This window comes from Mobula birostris, chromosome 7 (genome assembly GCF_030028105.1).
Source record: "Mobula birostris isolate sMobBir1 chromosome 7, sMobBir1.hap1, whole genome shotgun sequence".
Lineage (NCBI taxonomy): Eukaryota > Metazoa > Chordata > Chondrichthyes > Myliobatiformes > Myliobatidae > Mobula > Mobula birostris.
In genome coordinates, this window is record NC_092376.1 from 78659153 (window position 1) to 78676127 (window position 16975).

At 40.4% G+C, this 16975-nt stretch overlaps 1 protein-coding gene across 3 annotated transcripts in view; it reads right to left on the reverse strand.

Annotated features, from left to right (window-relative positions):
- Positions 1 to 16975, reverse strand: part of tdrd3 (tudor domain containing 3) — a 106867-nt gene that overhangs the window by 57683 nt on the left and 32209 nt on the right. For all 3 annotated transcript variants that reach the window (XR_011886598.1, XM_072263479.1, XM_072263480.1), the window contains exons 4-7: positions 8325 to 8485; positions 3162 to 3303; positions 2463 to 2534; positions 1717 to 1863 (exon numbers count right to left, since the gene is read on the reverse strand). Coding sequence is in view for 2 of the 3 variants with exons in the window: in XM_072263479.1 (XP_072119580.1) it covers positions 1717 to 1863; positions 2463 to 2534; positions 3162 to 3303; positions 8325 to 8485 (522 nt within the window). In the remaining variant the exon portion in view is untranslated. The remainder of the gene's footprint in view (positions 1 to 1716; positions 1864 to 2462; positions 2535 to 3161; positions 3304 to 8324; positions 8486 to 16975) is intronic.

Consider the following 16975-nt stretch of genomic DNA (forward strand, 5'->3'; position numbering starts at 1 on the left):
TTATAAATACGACCCGTCTTCCATATATTCATTTTTCCAAAGATGGCACCCTCTGTATAAGCCGACCTCCTTTTTAGGACCAAAATTTAGGGCCAAATTCTCGGCTTATACACCAGAATTTACAGTATGTACTGGATGCAGAGCTGGTGGGGAGGAAAAGGAGGACAAGAGGAACCCTATCCCTGGTAGGGTGGCAGGAGGATGGGATAAGAGCAAACGTGCGTGAAATGGAAGAGATGCAGTTGAGGGCAGCGTTAATGGTGGAGGAAGGGAAGCCCCTTTCTTTGAAAAAGGAAATTTCCTTCGTTCTGGAATGAAAAACCTCATCCTGGAGGAGTTAAGAGAAGGGTATGGTGTTTTGACAAGTAACAGAGTGGGTAGAGGTATAGTCCAAGTAGCTGTGAGAGCCCGTGGGTTTATAATAGACATCAGTAAATAAGCTTACTCCAAAGAAAGAGACAGATAGATTGAGAAAGGGGAGGGAGGTGTCAGAAATAGACCAAGTAAAATTGAGGACAGGGTGGAAATTGTTCATAACTAGTTTAACATGACTGGACACACTGGCTGGAATAGAAATAATTAATCGGCACTTAGCCTTCAAAACCTCTGGTTTGAGGCCCTAACAACTTTCAGCTCCTGATCCACTGTAAGGTATCAGTACGTATAAGCAAACACGGACATCTCTCCCAACTGCACCCATGTTTGTCAATAATTCTGCCTTCATTCCATCATTCTTCTACTGTATCTTAATGTCATTTTTCTCTCATCCAGTCATCACAACGCATCTAGTACATCATTCTTGACCTCCTCTTACCACATTCATCTGCGTTTCATTGCTATCGACCTCTCCATATTCTCTTCTGCTTTCCTTCTTCACTCATTTCCTATCACTGGGTCAAAAGAAGCTGATTCAGTGCTGAAATTTACAAGCAGAGGCTACAATACTGCAGGTATCAACAATGACTCAGGTAGATTTACTCATAATAACCCTTTGCAGCCACAAACAAATCACTATTTGGCATTCAACTGAGTACCCAATCTGATCTAACAGTGGAATCCTCAAGGAACCAACAGATAATCAAAACAACTGTCTGGTTCATCCACTTTTGTTTCCAATATCTATGGGAGTGAGGAAGAGGAAGAGGAGATAGAAGCCAAAGTATATGTCCACAGAGGACCATGAACATGGATCAACAGAACTCTGGTGAAGGCACTGGGTCAAAAGCAAGGCCAGATCAGCGATCGATAAGCTACAGAAAAAGATGGGATGTGGACTGAGTAGCTAATTGAAAAATGTTGGAAACAACTAGAAACTCTGGATGTAAAATCTCAAACAGGACAAGGAATAAAATAGGCTGTCAAGTACTCCGCATACATAACCGAATTGGACTAAGTACCATTTGACCTGACGAGGAAACTGAATGGATGTGCTGAAAAACCATGAGGAGGACATCTCAATACCTCTCTAGAGTAATTTCAGTCTGCTCAAAATCAAGCTCAGTTCCCCAAATTAAGTGCTGTGATCTTCAATTTATATCCTATTGCTCTATTTTAGATATCTTCTCAGATAGTCTCGCACAACGCTAAGCTTGCTCATGAGAGGAACAGGGAATCTGAAAAGGCATCTTTAAAATTATTTTTGAAGCCCTTCCACCTGAAATTATAAATATTTTAACAAGCCACAGAATATTATCTGTCAAGAATTTTACATAGTACCTCTTTGTTCTTGCTAATCTCTGCAATAGCAGCAGTCCTTTGCTTTTCAAATTCATCGCCACCCCCAGTTTTATTTGTACTAGCAACCTGCAGAGTTTTCCTTTTATCAAGATCTCTGCTATCAACTTGATCACGAGACATGCATTTCTGTAAGAAAAAGAAACAATGCAAGATTACATCTTAATCAACAGACTACTGACTGATATAAAATTAATATGATCAATTTTTCAAAATAAAACAAATAATGAATCGATCAGACCCATTTCCAAACGAACACTTCAAACGGACGATTATTGAAAATGGAATACAAAATGTCACGTTTCCATATAATCCCCACACAATGATGGGGAACAGCAATCAAAAGCTTGGGGTCATGCAGTATTTGCAGATGCACTGAAGTGTGTGTCATTTATATTTGATCTTTTGATCAGTTAACATTTAGCAATCTGCATAATGAGCAACGAATCAGAGTTTCAAGTACAACTAGAGCATTGTTTCACCTCAAAAAGTCAGACTTTGTAAAGCAGTTGTTAGAAACAAACAAGTCGAAAAGACTGTTTATCACGAGTAATCACCAACTCAACAACCATCACTAAAACAAATTGACCAGAATTTGCAAAACACAAAATTATATATCTGCCAAAATTTGTTATGAAGAATAGTTTTATTTACAAGATACTATATAAATACGAGCACTTTGCTTGCAAAAATAACCAACTGAAAAATAAGGCATAATTTAGTCATACCTGTCCAAATGGGACGAAAGGAGGCGGTCCGCCTTCAGCTCCAATATTACTTCTATTGTATTTTGCTAAACTCTAGGTGGAAAAAAAAACAAGATTATCCTTGCTCTTCAAATTAATAATGAAAACAAGTTATAGCTAATTTTCTTTTGACAAATTAAATTCAAAATTTGAGAAAAAAGGTAAAAAAAAAAGACTGAACAGAGAATTAAAAGATTCTAAATATAAAACTGAACGCAAAGTTACAGCTTGTTAATTTGCAGTGTTTAAAATGCTGAAGCATTGGAAAACTATTTTAATTGATTTGAGTACACATGGCAAGTGAGAATGCTTTTACATTTTTGTGTGACAAACTATTGACAGCTACAATCAACTCCTTAAGCTTAATGCTGAGAATGGCAAGATCCATGTGAGAAGCATGGCACAAACTAGGATCCAGTAAATTTTTACTCAAATGTTACTTTGTTAATTCTTCAGCAAATAAAACGTGACTGTTCTAAATAAAAGTGCAACAGCTACAGTTTTATTGGCATGCACCACTTTCATTTTACCAGTTGATAAATTCTTCAGAGAAAAAAATGACAAGACTGAACAACTTAAGTCTTCATTGACAACATACAATTTCATCAAATTATTGGTCCTATTTTTAAACTTTTTTTTGGCACAGAAACTGAGAAAGTAGAAACATTAACATTACTTTACCCTTTGCAGCTTCCATTTTTCAATTAGCTGATCTACATCACCACCAAGAACAAGAACATTGGTGTCTTGCAACAACAGAAATCCATTTCTCATTTTAATAGTTCCACATAGTCTTACTTTTGTTCCAGGTGGGGTATTGAGGCTACCAGGAAACAAATTAGCAATACATTTAGACAAGAAATCAGATTTGGTTTTTAAATTTTAAACTAGCATTTCAATAATTGGCTCTGTAATGTTTTAACATATTAATAGCAGGAAAGTGCATTTCATTATGTCATCATTAAAAGTGCTTACATCCATTTTTACCAGTTTGCATGTGATCTTAAGCATATAATTAAAAGTCTTGCAATATATGCAGCGCCAGTGAGTAACAGAAACAAATTTAAAATCAATGCCAGCATACTATAATGCACTCAATTTAAATATATATTGACAAAATATCACAATAGTAACAAGATAAAATGAATTTTTTTCCTAAAAGGTGTTCAGCGAAATTTCAAGAAAATGTACCTATCTCAATTAAAACAACCAAGTTGTATGTTAAAGAACAAACAGTAAGGGGATTTTCACAGTACAACCTCCATCACCAATGACATCCAATAGTTTACAGCAATTATGCAATGCTCTGCTTTCTCAACACTTCAGAATCTTAGAAACTACTTATATCAGCAGCAGCAATCCAACAATTAAAATTGTAAAGAACTTAACCCATAAACTAGCCAGCCAATGCAGCTCACAAAGTACAGGGATTAACACACTTTTAATCTAGTTATATCTAAAGTTCTCAAAACCATTTTGAAATTTGATTTTGTAGTCTCATAATTCAGAGCTACCATAGCACACTTTACTTACAAATTTGGAGATTATCCAAGTTTATAACCCTCAATGTCAAGTTTTAATCACAAAACGTTTACAGCAATACCCTCTGACAGCTCTCATTCTCAACTCAGGTTACTAATATTTAAAATATACTTCCAACTCCAATTCAGTGACGATCCGACAAACAGACGGATTAAATAAAACTCAAATTGTAACTACATTAATTATTTGCACGGAGACAATGAAAATAATCTGAACACGAATGTAGCAAGATAATTCTTCTGACAATTAAGTATCACTATCAGTGCCAACTTACTGTGCATGTCCTCATGTAATGGAAGAGCAACAAGTTCTCTCCTGCTCTTCATATGGTTAACAAAAGGAATTTGGATCAAAAGTCATTAGCTTGATACAAACTCTTTTTCGTCCCCTCTAGAGTCGCTGCCTGACCCAATGCACATCACTAGCATTTTCTGTCTTGATGACAAAAAATCTATTCAATCCAGAGCAAATAAAGTGTGCATGTGGAAAAGAAGATTCTATACGTAATTTGAACTTGTTTTAATCTCCTCTACATGACATTTATGTTTTCCATTTTTTTTTAAAGAAAACAGTTAAATAGTTATCCCAAATTATCAAATATACTGCTAAATGTACATAATCTGAACATTACGACTATTTGGTTATGCTCACAGAAACAAAAAGCCCAAATGTAATCAGTGCTAAGAGGGTTTGTTATCGAGACACAGAACTGTCAGCATTCCTACACAAATATGACATGAACCTTCACTCTTACGGCGGCTGTGTGCTATACCACAAATAATCTAAGGGCTCAGCTCTTCGCTGGAGCTCCCACATCAATGATAGTCAAAGGAATCTTATTGCCACATTGCCTAGTGGGAAGTGAGCAATCCAGGCAAATTACAGTGGCTGCATGCGAGGGACAGTCTTGGCCAGTGGCACAGCTGTGTGTTGAGATTTATGCAGACTGGCATGGCAACAGTGCACTGCAAACGAGCAACCACTACTCCATAGACACCCAGGATCCAATGGCCCCCATCATCCTTAAGTAGTAATATTTTATTGCCTCTCCAAAATTAACTTGTATATGGCCTTCTGCAAATCTGCAGTGGCATCTCTAATCTATCAAAGTCAAATCAGAATCCGAATCAGAATCCTTTATTATCACCAAGTATGTGGACACATACAGGGAATTTGATGCCGGTTTCCCTGAGCTCTCGCTGTACAGAATCAAAAACAAAAACAAAGACAATAGTGCAAATAATCGTGAACTATATACAATGAGGTGTACCTGTGTACGTACAGGTGGACTTGGTTTATAATAGACTAAAATTCAAGTGTTCATAAGACTGATAGCATGCAGAAAGAAACTGTTCTTGTACCTATTTGTCCTGGCATAGAACATAGAATAGTACAGCACGGTACAGGCCCTTCGGCCCACAATGTTGTGCTGACCCTCAAACCCTGCCTCCCATATAAGCCCCCACCTTAGATTCCTCCATATACCTGTCTAGTAGTCTCTTAAACTTCAGTAGTGTATCCGCCTCCACCACTGACTCAGGCAGTGCATTCCACGCACCAACCACTCTGAGTAAAAAACCTTCCTCTAATATCCCCCTTGAACTTCCTACCCCTTACCTTAAAGCCACGTCCTCATGTATTGAGCAGTGGTGCCCTGGGGAAGAGGCGCTGGCTGTCCACTCTATCTATTCCTCTTATTATCTTGTACACCTCTATCATGTCTCCTCTCATCCTCCTTCTCTCCAAAGAGTAAAGCCCTAGCTCCCTTAATCTCTGATCATAACGCATACTCTCTAAACCAGGCAGCATCCTGGTAAATCTCCTCTGTACCCTTTCCAATGCTTCCACATCCTTCCTATAGTGAGGTGACCAGAACTGGACACAGTACTCCAAGTGTGGCCTAACCAGAGTTTTATAGAGCTGCATCATTACATCGCGACTCTTAAACTCTATCCCTCGACTTATGAAAGCTAACACCCCATAAGCTTTCTTAACTACCCTATCCACCTGTGAGGCAACTTTCAGGGATCTATGGACATGTACCCCGAGATCCCTCTGCTCCTCACACTACCAAGTATCCTGCCATTTACTTTGTACTCTGCCTTGGAGTTTGTCCTTCCAAAGTGTACCACCTCACACTTCTCCGGGTTGAACTCCATCTGCCACTTCTCAGCCCACTTCTGCATCCAATCAATGTCTCTCTGCAATCTTTGACAATCCTCTACACTATCTACAACACCACCAACCTTTGTGTTGTCTGCAAACTTGCCAACCCACCCTTCTACCCCCACATCCAGGTCATTAATAAAAATCACGAAAAGTAGAGGTCCCAGAACAAATCCTTGTGGGACACCACTAGTCACAATCCTCCAATCTGAATGTATTCCCTCCACCACCACCCTCTGCCTTCTGCAGGCAAGCCAATTCTGAATCCACCTGGCCAAACTTCCCTGGATCCCATGCCTCCTAACTTTCTGAATAAGCCTACCGTGTGGAACCTTGTCAAATGTCTTACTAAAATCCATATAGATCATATCCACTGCACTTCCCTCATCTATATGCCTGGTCACCTCCTCAAAGAACTCTATCAGGCTTGTTAGACACGATCTGCCCTTCACAAAGCCATGCTGACTGTCCCTGATTGGACCATGATTCTCTAAATGCCTATAGATCCTATCTCTAAGAATCTTTTCCAACAGCTTTCCCACCACAGATGTAAGGCTCACTGGTCTATAATTACCCGGACTATCCCTACTATCTTTTTTGAACAAGGGGACAACATTCGCTTCTCTCCAATCCTCCGGTACCATTCCCGTGGAGACATACAGTAATCTAAAGTGCCTACCAGAAGGAAGGAGTTGGAACAGGTGATGTCCAGGGTGCGATGGGTCTACAATGATGCTGCTTGCTCGCTTCCTGACTCGAGATGCACATAAGTCCTGGATCGAGGGCAGCTTCACACCAATAATCCTTTCCGCAGCCCTGACAGTTCTTTGGAGTCTATTCTTGTCTTGTTTGGCAGCTGATCCAAACCAGACAGTGATGGATGAACAGAGAACAGACTGGATTATTCCTGAATAGAACTGAATCAACAGCTCCTGAGGCAGGTTGTACTTCCTAAGTTGACGTAGGAAATACAACCTCTGCTGAGCCTTTTTGATAAGAGTGTCCGCGTTGGGTGTCCACTTCAGGTCATGGGAGATTGTGACACCCAGAAACCTGAAGGTCTCCACAGCAGACACGATACTGTTGAGTACAGTGAGTGGGGGGAGTATTGAGGGGCTACTCCTGAAGTCCACTGTCATCTGCTCAGTCTTGAGCGTATTTAGCTCCAGGTTGTTCTGACCACACCAGAGGGCTAGCCGTTCCACCACCCGTCTGTACACAGACTCATCACCGTCTCGGATAAAGCCAATGATAGTTGTGTCGTCTGCAAACTTCAGGAGTTTAACAGATGGATCCTGTGAGGTACAGTCATTAGTGTAAAAGGAGAAGAGCAGTGGGGAGAGCACACATCCCTGGGGGGCACCGGTACTGACTGTCCAGGTGCTAGAAGTGATGCTCCCCAGCCTCACTTGCTGCACCCTGTCAGTCAGGAAGCTTGTGATCCACTGACAGATGGCGGGGGAAGACAGTGAGCTGGGTGAGTTTGGAGTGGAGGATTTCTGGGACGATGGTGTTGAACACCGAGCTGAAGTCAACAAACAGGACCCTCGCAGAAATTGCACAGAAACAGGCTCTTCATCCCACCACATGCATACCAGTCATCAAGCACCATTCTATACTAATTCTTAACAGCATCTGATCCATAGCGTTGTATACCTTAGCACATAGTTATCTGGATTCTTAAATATTGCGAGCCTCTGCCTCCACCATCTTTCAGATTGTGTTCCAGATTCCAATCATGCAGATTCCCTCTGAAGCTCTAACGTCCAGTTTTTACCAAAACAGAGATACCTAGCTCAAGCCCTCAAATAACTTGCTTAAAATAACTGACAACAGCTATTTAAAAGTTGCTGGTGAACACAGCAGGCCAGGCAGCATCTCTAGGAAGAGGTGCAGTTGACGTTTCAGGCCGAGACTCTTCCTAGAGATGCTGCCTGGCCTGCTGCGTTCACCAGCAACTTTTATGTGTGTTGCTTGAATTTCCAGCATCTGCAGAATTCCTGTTGACAACAGCTATTTATTCAGTCAATTGCTAACTTAAAAAGCAGGTCAGCTTTGACAATAATGAGGAACGAATGGCCTATTCCCTGGAGTTTTCAACTCAATAAATAGATAATGATTATATAAAATACTTACCTTATTTTTGGTAGATTACTGAACTCTATGCCTATGCAATTGACGTGTCCATCTGTCAACTGCACACGCAACATTCTTGGTGCAGCTTGAGACTCCTCGTGATCTTTTGGTGCAGAGATATTTCTGATCTTTTGGATTTGCAAGACACATGGGCCTTCAAGCTAATTGTTATAAAAGAATTCGGATTAAAATTAGAGAACAGAAATTTGAACATAGAAGCTTTTTACTTTCTAAACTAGAAATACTAACTTGAGTAACAGCTTAAACATTCTACATTACACACTTGAACCGATTACTCAAGGTCAAGAGAAACATCAAATACAAAACATTTCTTATAAGACAAAGAGAAAACCTTTAACAAATTGTTATACATGAGGATAATTAAATAAAATTGAAGCACAAAATATTGTGTATGGAAATTGGAGAAGTGCCGCTGGTTGTTACAGGAAATGATGTCAGGGCCCCAGTTCACAATTTCTACCCATGATTTGGAAAAGAGAAGAGTAAAGCATACTCAAGATTACTGATTATTCAAAGTTGTGTAGTAGTGTCGGTTGTTCTGAAGATGCAAACAAGTTTCATAGGAACATGGCCAATTAAGGAAATGGGCAAGAATGTGCCAGATTTGATGTAATGCAGAAAAATGCAAGATTGCCCATCAGGATGGAAAAAAAATTAGTAGCTCCTCCCCACCCAACAAAACAACCAAAGATTGAAAGAGGCCTAGATATCTCATTCACAATATATTGAAAGTCATTAAGCAGGTACAATAAGCAGAATGTAGATAACAGTGAGTAGAAGTATCTTGCTCCAATTACTGAGGTGTCTAGTGGAATATTGCCTACAGCAGCAGTCCCCAACCACCGGGCCTCAAAGCACGTGCTACCGGGCCACGAGGAAACGATATAATTTGGCAATAGGAATCAGCCGCACCTTTCCTCATTCCCTGTCACGCACTGTTGAGCTTGAACGCATGCAAGGTCATCCATGTCAGCACGGGAAGATCAACTCTTCAAGCTTGCAAATGACGGCGGGCTGAAAAGTATGTTTGACATAATATCTCTGCTGACATTCTGGATGAAAGTCAAGGCTAAATATCCTGAGATAGCCATGAAAGCACTGAAACATTGCTTCCATTTCCAACATATCTCTGCAATGAATGCAACGAAAACTAAATTGCGGAATTGACTGGACATAAGGAACCCCCTTCGAGTATCGCTGTCTCCCATCACCCCTCGATGGCACCGTCTTGTTGCAGGGAAACAAGCCCAGGGCCCCCACTGATTCAGCAATATTGGTGTGTTGCAATGACTTTATATGTTCATATGGGGAAAATATGTGCTGTGTGTTTAATATCCAAACGTTACTTAAAACGTTACTTAAAATGTTAAGATGCTATTGATTTATAAGTGACTTATATAACCATATAACAATTACAGAATGGAAACAGGCCATCTCGGCCCTTCTAGTCAGTGCCGAATGCTTACTCTCACCTAGTCCCACCAACCTGCACTCAGCCCACAACCCTCCATTCCTTTCCTGTCCATATACCTATCCAATTCTTCTTTAAAATGATAATATTGAACCTGCCTCTACCACTTCTACTGGAAGTTCGCTCAACACTTACTTCAAGCTCCCCTGTCCTCCCCTGATAATTGACTTATCACTATATTCATACAAGGAAAATATGCGCTGTGTGTTTAATATTAAATTCGTTAGATAAACCCTTTTAGAAATGAAATTGAGTGTATTAGCCACTTATCCCCTATATTTCAGTTGTGATTAACACCCCCACCGAACAGAATCGCCAAAAACAATTTGTAGAAAAAAAATCCGCACATACACGCACACAGGTGCCCACGCAAGGTTTCATGGTCACGGTAGTCTTTCTCAGGGTAACGCAGTGTATTTGACTGCTATTCTTATCCGTTGGCAACCCTACCCCCCCCCGCCCGCCCCCGCCGGGTTGGCCGGTCCGCATCAATATTAAACAAGTCGGCAGTGCAAAAAAGGTTGGGGACCTCTGGCCTACAGGTCTGAACTCCAAAACTACAGAATATATTTTTGCTCAAAGAACTGCAGCAAAATTCACAAGATTGATTTCTGGAATAGCAACTCAGTTGCTTCAAGCACAAGTAGATCCTGCTCCCTACTCCCTTTAATTCTGAAGAACAAGTGATAATTTCAGATGAAACTTGCAACACACTCAAAATGCTGGAGGAACTCAGCAGGGTAGACAGCATCTTTGGAAAAGAGTACAGTCGATATTTTGGGCCGAGACCCTTCAGCAGGACTAGAGAAAAAAAGATGAGTAGAAAAAAAATTTTAAAGCCACCTACTCAGCTTTTTGGGAGCCTTGCATGCCTTAATCTCCTCAGAAAGTGTAAATGCCACTATGCCTTCTTGACTACTGAAGTGCTGAGAGTCCAGGTTAGATCATCTGTTCTGTGCACACCAAAGAACTTTGTACTCTTCACTCTCTCCACAGCCAAGTCCTTGATGTACAATAGAGAGTGGCCAACCTGCACCTTCCTGAAGTCCAACATCATCCCTTTTGTCTTGTTCATGTTGAGACTCAGGTTGTTGTTTTCACATTATCTGACAAGCCTCTCTACCTGCTCTCAATATGCCAACTCATTGCTGCCGATGAAGCCAACCACTGTTGTATCATCAACGAACTTGAGTTAGATTTGGCAATGCAGTTGAGAGTGCACCAGTGCTCAGCGTGATAGGGCTTGCGATGTGGCTGCCAACTCGGACAGACTGATCCTGTTGGGGGGGGGGTGTTGAGAGCCAACAAGGACTGAGGCACTCCATTTGTCCAAAGCATTCTGTTCAGGCAGCTCCAGTACAAACAACAGCTGAACAGTATGACTTCTATTTCTGGTATACTGATCTTACTACCGTTCTCATGATCATCAAGATTTATAGATCATTCCGTTGATGAGCACATTGTAAAGTTCACAAGTTGTTCCTGGCAAAAACCAGAAATGTCCATGGGTCTACCCTTGAGCAGTGGGCAGACAAGAGGTATTGAATATGGTCAATCAAATTGAGAAAGCTGCACAACACAAAGTACAGAAAGACTGTCATACTCTTTACAGTGACAAATCCTTCTGCTGGTTATTCATAGGAACTTTAAAAAATCAGAATAGATCCACTACCTTTCAAATCTGCTGGACTGCCCCAAAAATCTGCATCCTGGAAGATAATAACTAATGCATCCATAGTATTTGGAGCTAACTCTTCAGAGTTTGGCATACATGCACAAGAGATGGAGATGTCTTAATTTTTAACCCTTGAAATTCTTCAGTTCCTTCTTTTCAACTCCACTCTGTCAACTGATGATTAAAATTGCATTTCATAAAGATAATTCATGTCTACCAAATAAACAATCTGCTTGCCAAAACTTTTTAAAATCACAAATTCACAGAATGTAACAGTTAAGCCATGTACAATTATGCATCGTCAATGTGCAAATTCAAAATTTTTCAGTGAAAAACAAATATTCTACAATTTGAATGATTAAAATTCTCTGTTAAAACCTATGCTGGCATACAGAACAGTATCATTTATTCCAAGATGTCGGGATAAATCAAGTTCTTTTTAATTGTGAATTTCAAAGCATAAAGATAGCAAGCATTAAAGGAAGGACATTATAAAACCAAAGGGAATGAAGAATGGAAAAAAAATGGATACATGTTTAACCATACATTAATGGAATCATACTTTACTGAACTGAAGACAAAAGAACAAGCTGCCTGCTATTACAATAAGAAACATTAAAAAGCAGGGAGATAATAGAAAAAAGGTACTAACATACATAAATATGAAGCTAAACAGACAATACAATGGATCAGATTCAACCATAGCTGCAGCTGATAGAAAAATTCAACTTGTTCATATTATCCATAATTTTATCTATTGAGGAATTGTGTTTCGGTTTTTTTTAAGAAAAAGGTGCTTAAAACAATGCTTCCTAATATAAAACTTTAAAATAATTAATTTCTATATAAACACACACAAAATGGTGGAGGAACACAGCAGGTCAGGCAGTATCTCCAAAGATGAATAAATAGTCAATGTTTTAGGCCGAGACCCTTCACAAGGACTGGAAAGGAAGGGGGAAGATGCTAGAATAAGGTGGTGGGGAGGGTGGGAGGAAAAGGAGGACAAGTTAGGTGATTGGTTGGTTGAAGCCAGGTCGGGGGGCGGGGGGGGGGCTGGTGGACAGAATGAAGCAAGAAGCTGGAAGGAGACAAGTACAAAAGGCAAAAAGCAAAAGGCTGGAGAAAGAATCCGATAAGAGAGGAGAGTGGATCGTGGGAGAAAGGGACAGAGGAGTGGCACCAGGGGGAGGTGACAGGGGATGAAAAGAGACCAAAGTAACAAAATGAAAAGGAGGGATGGAGAAGGGGAAAGAAATACCTGAAGTTGGAGAGATTGATGCTCATGCTATCAGGTTGGAATCTACCCGGATGAAATATGAAGTGTTGCTTCTCAAACCTGACAGTCGCCTCATTGTGGCAGAAGAGGAGGCCACAGATCAACATGTCAGAATTGGGATAGGAATTGAAATGGTTGGCCACTGGGAAATTCAGGTTTTTGCAGATGCAGCCAAGGTGCTCGACAAAGCACTCCCGCAATCTACATTGGGCTTCACCAAAGCACAAGCTGCCGCATCAGGAGCACTGAATACATTAGACGACCATAGCAGATTGGTGAAGTGTTAACTCATCTGGAAGGACTGTTCGGGGCCCTGAATGGAGGTGAAGGGGGTGAATGGGCAGGTGTAGCGCTTCTGCCAGTTAGAAGGATAAGTGACAGGAGGGAGCTTAGTGGGGAGGAACGGATGGACAAGGGAATCACAGAGGGAACAATCCCTGTGGAAAGCAGAGTGTGGGGAAGGGGGAGTAAAGATGTGTTTGGTGGGACAGTCCTGTTGAAGATGGCAGATGTTGTGCAGAATGATGCGTTGGATGTGGAGGCTCATGTGGTGATAGATGAGGACAACAGAAATTATCACTGTTAAGGCAGCAGGAAGATGGGGTGAACTCGTATGGGGTGAACTCCTATGTCTGGGCATTCTGTGTGTTGCCCTAGATTTCCAGCATCTGCAGGATCTCATGCTAAAATTTCCCATATTACATTATTGTATGGAATTACACCCTTCTTAATTTCTCCTGTTTATGTATATTTCAGCTTTCACTCTCAAACACAGTGCATGTCGACAGGCAGTATGCAACCAAAGTTTAATGCAGAACATTCTGTTCAAATAATTAACTAGCATTAAGTGATATCCAATTAATCAATCAGCATAGAGGAAGAAAGCATTCCATTCAGAATTCAATATTCTACCATTGAATTTCACTCTTACTCCTAGAAACACAAAATAACACAAGTAATACTACAGTGGTTAAACAGCGAAATCAATTTAAAATGTAAATACTGGGAATTCATTTCTTTAAACAGGATGCTGCAATAACCATTAACGATATTTAATAAAATCAACCAAATACAATTCAATCCACATGTTGTTTCCTATTACATTGACATGGGTACGCTGGCCAGTTTGACTTCAATTATACAAACTTACTGCAGTTCCATCTATTTAAGGTTCCCCCCCCCTCACAGATGTCAGTTATGCCCACTCCCTACCATTCACAATTCTGCTTCCACCATCATTTAACAGTCCATCAGAAAATGCAATCTATCCCACTCTAATTTCCCCACATGAGAACACAAGACTATCCTTTCCCCTCCAGGTGCTACCGCCACAATGCTCCCAGTCTCATCAGCTTTTATAAACAAAGTTCTCCCAATGCCCAAAACTTCACCGAGCTCTGTCAGCAATATGGACTGCCTTAAAAAAAAACTCCTCTTATGAATGTGTCCCAGCAAAACCAAAAAAAAAATCAGTCTCAACACAAAGAGAACACACCACACGGAGACAGCTGGAACACTCTCAAATAATGCTAAGGACCAAGTGCCAGTAAATAGGACAAGTACAGATGGGTGCTTGTTATCATTGATGAGGTGGGCCAAAGAACACGTTTCCCATGCTATATTACAAATTACTTGTGTGTAGTTACATTTACATACACAATTGCATTCTTTGAAAATTTGTACACAAGACTGAAAGCCTCACTTGCCTGCCTGAATCTCAGTGCATGATTTGCTTTAAATATGACAATATGTGGCCTAGTTTAGTTTTGCATTGTTTTCCTCCACATTCATGACCATGAGGGAGAAGGATGTAATCTACAAATGAATTATTGAGTCTAATGCTGAATGGCTTTGTTTCAAATATAAGCTGAATGAGGCTTCAATTCGAACAAAAACATACCAAACTTGCAAAACATTCCAGCCTGTGTACTACCATTTTGGTGCACTGTAAGACTTTGAAATGGGATATTCATAGTTGATAGTACCTTGGTTCAGTGCACACACCAACTGCATACTTTAGCACCCTCTGGTGGTTCAAACTCAAACTGCTTTCCCTACTGATAGGGAAGTATTGGGATATAGATTTTAAATAAAAATTTGCTCGAATTTACTCTACCTTCCAATTCTACAAATGTGGTCAGACTGAATATGACTGCTATTTTCTAGGGAAAAAAAATATGGGAACCAATAAACAAAAGTTTTGAAGAGTGCTTTATTCGATAAAAAAACTGGTGAGACAAAACATTAACAAAGCTCATATACATTGCTCATTAAAAGCAAACCACATCAAACCAGGCCTCTAAATCTCAGGAGCCTAAGTTCTTTTCCAACTCTGCACTCATTGCACTCAGTTACTCTCAAATATATATGCACAAATACAAAAGCAGTATCAAATAAGTTTTTGTTTTACTAACAAGATTTAATAATTGCACTGTTATGCTACAACTGCCACAATTCATGATAAACTAAATGCAAAGACCTTGGCAAAAGCAATGAGCATTCAGATAAATGGATGCGAGCAGAATTTCACCATGAGCTCAGTTTGTCCACGTTTCTCCATACATCAGTTAACCAGCTCACTTACACCTTCAAAGATCACATAGAGCTAGTACTCATACCACTGTGCACATATTACAAATGGATCTAGAAGCTTTAAATAAAAAAAAGCTTACAGCAAGAAAAGCATTAACACTTTTGTATTCCAACTGAAACCCATTAAGGGGTAAACCAATCTCATTTGTGACAACTTCATATGATGTCGATTCTGCAACAGCACCTCGCGCTTTCAGCAGTCATTAAGTTGCTGCTCACCTCAACACCAAAGGAAAGAAAAGAGGAGGTTGAAAGACACTGGTGTTCAAAGGAACTTGTGTCCTTTGAACAAATCACTGAAATTAAATGAGCCCTCAGCAGAGGAAATATTTGAGTAACAGAAATATATTGCTCCTACTACGTGCAGCTCTCTATAATCCTCTATATAGGACTGGTCTCCCTATCTAAAGGATATTCTTAAGTGCAGGAGTGTAGAGAAGTTTACCCATCTGATTCCTGGCATGGTGGGTTCATAATGTGGAGAGACAGAGCAAATTGCAATCATATTCAGAGTCAAGGTGGTGATTTCATTGAAAAGATACAGAGCTGATATTTCTCTGAGCTAGGCTGTCTAAAACCAGTGATCAGTGTCAAATAAAACAGGATGACTACACTAGAAAAAGGTGAAAACAAATATCTTCACCCAGAAAAATGAATTAGGGAATTCCCTGGATTCAAGATGGCTGTTGAAGCTCAATAACCAAACCTGATCAAGTTAGCCCTCCAAGAGGTCCACAACTCTGTCATAGTTTGGAGGTTTGCGTGCCTCAATGACCCAGACAGCTATGCTGGCTAAATTCAGGGCATTATGCTTTGACCTGATTCGCATGGGTGACCCTACAAAGTGCCAAAGGGTAGTGGCCAGTCTATGTGGTCACCAGTCCTCCAGGTTCTGGGGTTCCGCTCAGGGACAACAACTCTGACTGGTCAAACAAAATTGTTACAGAAACAGCAACGAAGAATCCTTTTACATCTGAGTGGCTCAGGACAGACAGATGGAGGACTTTTATTGCTGCCCTAAACACCAGCTGGTGTAATGAGCAGCGAGTTAGAGATCTGTAGATCATTGGACGTTCTGGGAATCGAGGGACGGAAGGTTAATAAGAACATAAGAAATAGAAACGGGAGAAAGCCATCTGGCTCTGCAAGCCTGGTCTACCATTCAACAACATCATGGCTGATCTGGCCATGGACTCAGCACCTAGCCCTTAATTACCCTGTTATACAAAAATCTATCGAAGTGTACCTTAAATATATTTAACTGAGGTAACCTCTGTCCCACTGAACAGACAATTCCATAGATTTGCTACACGCTGGGAAGAGGTTTCTCCACATCACCATCCTAAATCTATTCCCCCGAATCATGAGTCTATGCACCCAACTTAACAGTGGAATCAACTTTCTATCTTACTTACCCCTTTCTATCTGACCACTATTTTGCCCATCACCATCTTTTTAATGATCCCCACCTCCCATCTCAACCATAACATCTCTCTTTGGCATGCTAGACATGTCCTCCGCCGCAAAGCCCCAGCCATTTCCACACTACTCAATATTAATCTCCTCTTTGTTTTCCAAGGCACCCAAGTTCACATTATCCACCTTTTTCCATT